The sequence below is a fragment of the Xiphias gladius genome, chromosome 12, assembly GCF_016859285.1.
Source record: "Xiphias gladius isolate SHS-SW01 ecotype Sanya breed wild chromosome 12, ASM1685928v1, whole genome shotgun sequence".
Taxonomy (NCBI): Eukaryota; Metazoa; Chordata; class Actinopteri; order Istiophoriformes; family Xiphiidae; genus Xiphias; species Xiphias gladius.
In genome coordinates, this window is record NC_053411.1 from 7,581,501 (window position 1) to 7,587,500 (window position 6,000).

General features: G+C 43.8%; 1 protein-coding gene across 3 annotated transcripts in view; it reads right to left on the reverse strand.

Annotated features, from left to right (window-relative positions):
- LOC120797052 (nuclear factor 1 B-type-like) overlaps nucleotides 1–6,000 on the reverse strand; it is a 64,785-nt gene that overhangs the window by 22,678 nt on the left and 36,107 nt on the right. For all 3 annotated transcript variants that reach the window (XM_040140304.1, XM_040140303.1, XM_040140302.1), the window contains one exon: nucleotides 1,239–1,295. In XM_040140304.1, coding sequence (XP_039996238.1) covers nucleotides 1,239–1,295 — 57 coding nt within the window. The remainder of the gene's footprint in view (nucleotides 1–1,238; nucleotides 1,296–6,000) is intronic.

Below are 6,000 nucleotides of genomic sequence, written 5' to 3' on the forward strand. Positions count from 1 at the left end.
CAAGTAAAAATTAACAACTGTCAATAATGAAACTGTTATGCTAAGATACAGTATCAAAGCAAGAAATACCCACCTTAAAGAGACATTTACTGTGGTATTAGTATTAAAGATTATCTGAAAATGTGACATTGCTTCACTCTTTCCAATTTGAATAAACTGTTTTAAGACTCACTAGGAATCATGGAATGCTTTGCAAGCAAGATTTGATTGTTTCAGCAAAGTCTGATTGTTTCTGTTTTCAGAGAGCTATTTCTAGTCTGAACAAATGATAGTTATAATGTATATTTCTGCGGTATTGAGGCATTCGGTGCAATTGGTGACCTGCCCAGGACTCAGCAACACTAATCAGAGGCTGTCAATCAAGTAAAAGCAGCCAGACAAGTTATTGACACCCAAATGACTCCGGCTCGGCTTTGATGCAATGCCAAAGGCAATCGGGCCGTGCCAGAAAGATAGGCAGCTTGACTGGCACCTACAAAGCCTAATGCCTCCAGTGAGCCAACGGCTTTGGCGGGGAACTGTGCCACTGCTGAAGGCCTCCCAGGCCTGAGTCATTGGCTCGCTAGCATGTTTTCCTTGGCACTCGTATCAGCAGAACCTGCTCTTGAGGTAGAAAACTAATTATACTTCTCGAACTATTTTCATACCAACATTGTGACGACACAGCGCAGGTCATACCAGGGGAACAACAGCACTGTCAGAGAATGTTCTCTACAGCTCGGCTTTGCTGGCTCACCTTGATGCACTCCACTACCAGCCAAAGATGCAATCTGCTGAAACATTTTACACTGTGTTTGATGTTGCCACTGGGATGATGACAATTTAAATTGAATGCTCCTATCAAATTTTATCCCTCCTCAATCCATGCAAAGTTAAAAACTAAGGCCGGTCATAGAGAAGTTTAATAATAAATTCCTTTTTTATTTTACATCTTTTACACCAAATGGGTCAATTTAGCTTGTGTAGTTTGTATTGATTGTCCCTTCGTATTCAGTTTTGTTGTTTTAAAATAACTTGACACACTCGACAGAAGAACACATGGTTTGTGGCTAGGCTGCAGCTTGTGCTTCTTTTTTACAGTAAAGGATTTGCTACTTTGCAAGTCACTGAGTTCACAGCAGATCAAAACTATTTAAACTAGGTAAGTTATGTTGTACATAGGTTACTGTAAAGGGGGGCAGGCTGCAGAGGAACAATAGAGCGATGACAGAAGAGAGGACGACTGGTACTGTACATACCTGGAAGAGGGTTCTTGCCTGGCTCATTGTTACTGGGACTTCCTGACTGCTGCGAGTCTGCAAACACACAGGGAGAGAGGAGGGGGGAGGTTAGTATAGCACGAGGAGTGCAAAACACTTTCTTATTGAAACACGGTTTTCCTGTCAGCATTGATTATATCCAGCAAAGATTACCTAATGGCTGAGTGAAAACATTTTACCTCTGTAACTTATAATAAAAAATAAGTAAATCAGAAATTACTTACTTTATTTATTAACATTTATTTACTCTAATTCATCGTTTACCTACCACAGACTCCCCCTGTTATCTTAAAATAAAGAAATAACTTCTGTCAACACACACAAGAAGACAAAGTGCAATTCAGGACTCAGATATTTCCTTCCTGGGTGCCTAAATGCTTTTCTTTATCCACCAGTCAAGGAGAGAATACCTACTGTGCATTAAACAAGACAGTAGTGTTTGAATAGCATTATCATTAATGGGCAGGCAAGCTGAAGAAAAGGCTCCGTGTCTGACACAGGATAGCCTAAAAGGTTTACCAGCAGACCTCTGGGTTATTTTTCAAAGGGGGTAAGGGAGTGTTGGGGGGATATAGAATGTGTTCAGTCCTGCTGTGCAAGGTACGAGCACAGATCAAAATATGGAGAGAGAACAGGAGGGGCGGGAAAATACAAGGAAACATGAGTGGAATTCTTTCCACCCGCTACGGTGTACAGGCTTTGTAATGAGTTGGCCCGGACTGACGTGTTTACCTCGAAGCCTTGCTGGGAGGGGAATCTGTCATTCCTGACCAGCTCCTGCTCTGACTGATAACTGACAGGCACCTCGGCCTTTTTTCTTCTACATCATGCAAATACGAAAGTCCTGAAACATCAACGTCAGATTCCAATCTGTGCATAGAGTAATGGTGTTTTTGTGAGCACGTCAAAAATAAAAACACCTGGCTGAACCTACTTGCACCCATACATGGAGTGGCACTGAGCTGCACTACAGTGAATGGCAGCGTCTGAGCGGATCACCATAATGATTCAAACTGGCCCGAGCCTACGCATGCCCTGAGCATGTGTTGATTATCATCTATGCCTTTAACACGAGAGAGCTGAGACAAGAAGCTAGAAACAGTGAACTCGGATACCCTCGCCTTGCAACAACACCCCTTTTCCTGCCACAGCTCTCATGAGCTGTGTTACAGAGGCAACAGAGAGAAGGAAAGAGAGGGGGGTGGTAGAGAAAGAAGAAAAAAAGTTGAAAGATTTATCCCTTTCTTGTTCTCTCTCTATGTCTCCCTCCCTCTCACTCTTGTTCCCCCTCTCCTAAATTTGACTATTAAACAGCACTGCAAAAACAGAATGTTCTTGGCTGAAGCTCAACAATGACAAAGTAGGGAGGGAACAGGACCATACGTTAAGAAGAAAAAAAATCCCCTCTTTTCAGAGTGCTTAGCCCTAAAATCATATGAGCAATGTACAAGTTATGGTCTTACAATATATCTCAGTTCTGCTTCCTAAAAAAGTAAAAACATAAGCTGGACTTATGCTTTTTCATTGGGTAGACCTACAGGTTTTAAGGAATCTCTATTCAATCTCTCATGTGTACACACATAATAGTTTGAAGATGTTTATTTCTGTCTGTTTCTTAGTCTACAAATTGCCCATCTCAATTCCCCAGATCCCAAAATGATGTCTTCAAATTGCTTGTTTTGACTGATCAACAGTCCAAAACCTGAAACGTGCTCTATTTACAGTGATACAAAAGAGAGAAAAGCAGCAATTCTTCAAATTTGAGAAGCCGGATCAAGAAAATGATTGGCGTTTGTCCTTTCCAAAATCGCTGAAAAGGCTAATCAAATACCGAAAACTGAAGATTAGGTTTCTGTTAATCATTTCAATACTAACATCTGCATTACATCGCAAGTCATACAGTCTTGAACATGCCCACGTCATCGTCTGGCCTTAGCAAAATAGAAGTTTCCTTTGCCTTGCATCAATAAGCAGTGAGTTGCGCCCCCCCCAAAAAAAACCAACAAACAAACAAACAAACAAAAAAACGCACACATACACATGCATACACACAGTCTGTAAAGCAGCTTTTGTGGGTGAGTAGAGGTTTGTGTGGATTTGGCACAGCACATGTCCATAAAAGTGATTGCAGGGAGCTCAGTGGCCTTGTCTCCCTGTCTTCTCCCGCCCCCCCCCATACCACTCTCAGAGTCATCCATCAGTCTAGTTATGACTGCCAACTCCACGATCACTCCCCAAGAACTGCTGAGAGGGAAAGAAATGGGCAGGGGGGAGAGAAAAGAGCACAGTAGAGTGGAGAGGAGGTAGACGCTGAAAAGGTGGTGACGGGAGAAAAAGAGTGAGGAGGTGGAGGTGGGAGAGGTGCACTGGTTCGTTTAGATCGGATCGTTTTTTTTTCTTCTTCTTCGGCGAGGGCTGAACAGGCAACCATGACAAAAAGAGCAGATGGTCGTGGCAATTAGAGATCCCAGGAAGCATCCTCCAGCATGAGGCCCCACTGTAGCACCAGGAGAGACCACCTGGATGACTCAAGGTGGGATGCGAGCATATGGCGCATCTGCCAGGCCTGCACTGGACCTGGAAACACCTCCCCTATTGCATTACATTTTACCTTTGACCCAAGAAGGGCTGCATCATGCTTCTTCTCCTTCTTCCAGTGTGATTTTATTATGTAGTGCTGTGCCTGCACATTTGTCAGGCTGGGAGTCTGCTCTTTTCATCTATTAAAGACTTTATTTCAAATCTAGTCCATTTTGTAACTCAACAGGTATTCAAATAAAACGTTATTTTTAAATTATGGACAAGTAAAAAAAAAAGAAAGAACTGCATTCAAATGCTGATAAATTGAAAGTGAATTTTACTTTTAAAAGAGGCAGTTCAGAAAGTGGCTGAAATAAAGTAAAGAAGCGGGATATGAGGAGCCTTAGTCCTGGTATCTGTATCTAAAAGGTGTCCTTTGCAGAAGCCTAGCCAATCTGATAGTCTTCAAATAAACAGTAGTGTAACCTGTAAATAAACAGTTGCGGTCAAGGAGGCTGGGCTTTGCCCTGGAAGCTTGGCAGGGCTCGATCACAGAGCCAGACACCACACACACGCTCTCTCTCCCCTCTCACAAACACACACACACACACACACACACACACACACACACATAAACGCACGTACACACACGGCCCTTTTCCAAAAACAACATTTCTTGGCACCCAACGTCCCTGCCACTTGTTTAAATAAACAAACTGGTTCATGAAGGAAGTAAAAAAAAACAGTACCACGTATGAATCAGATTATCTGCTGTTACTCAGCAAAAAAGAAAAAGCAAGGAAAAAAGCAGCAGAAGGGGCTTGTGGGTATTTTGGATGTGTCCACAAGTTCTTACACCTTCTTATCCGGTGGGATACTTATCATACCACTGTAACGATTAGGGCAATTAGGGGTAATGGCAACAGAAATCTGGCTCGGCAAGAAAGTTTCTCAGTGGTTGTGAGGCGTCTCCACGCCCAAGTGTGTTACTCGCCTGGATTTTATAATCACTTAAACACTACCACACACTCTCCCTAACCCACCCACTCATTTTTTGGCATTACACCCATTCTGTTCCCTCTAAATTGCGGAACACACATACTGTACACATACACACACAGTGTGGATTAAATTAGCCACATAGTTTGGGAAACTTGCACGTTTCTAACCCGCAAACGCTCGCAGAGACGTACAGATATCCTCCACAAAAAAACAGTGCGCACGCGCAACACGCACACCCTGCAGATGCATACCGCTGTCGACATTTCAGGAGGAGAAGTCTGTCTGGCAGCCATTTTATGCCGAGCGGGGTTCTGTGCACATGTATAGCACTCTGGCTGCCAGAGGCATGGGTCCCGAGCCAAGACGCATTTCAGCAGCCTGGGGAGGCGAGGGGAGGGGAGTGGGGAGGAGAGGTGGAGAGGGGTGGACTCCCGGAGAAGTAGGGAAACAGAGAGAGGGAGAGGGGCAGAAAATATCAACCTAATTACGGAGCAGCTCCGATGCGTAATGTTTCGACAATACAGCTGCTCCTGAGTAAATATTTGATGTGGTCGAGCAGACTTTCTGCTCAGTGTCCTCCTGCTTTTCTTTCCTGTTCCGCTACAGGAGACTCCAGCTTGTCCTTCGTTGGAAATGCACAGCAGAAATATGAGTGTGTGTTTGTATTTGTGAGTGCAGCACAGGGTCATGCAAGTCTTGACAGTATTCATAAATGACTGTACATGTGCTGGTATGTAATGTATGTGTGTGTGTGTGTGTGTGCATGTGTATGTGTGCGTACTTTGTCCCGTGTCCTCCTCTGCTCCTGGTTTCTATCATTCACAGCTTTCTCGATGACCTCACACTACTCGGGCTGGCTTCCAACAGCCGGCAGAACCTGCTCTCTTCTCCAAATCTCTTTCTTTTTTCTCCTCGCTATCTGTCTATCGCTGTCCCTGTGCCTGCAACAGTATCCGTCCTCTATTGTATCTTCTCATACCCACCTCTGTGTATATCTACTATTCAGTGTGTATCTTTGACGATATCGTCTTATCCGGTGAAAGTGCACACTGTATCTTTTTTGGAACTTATTGATTTTTTCTCCATTTCTTCTTTTAAACACTTTTTCTGTCTTTTAATATTTCCATCTGTGTTGGCGCTCTCCCCCCTTTGCCGCCTTTTTAATGCCCCCCTCCACCTCTTTGTCTCTGTATCTCTCTCTTCTCTCCCTCCCTCACGC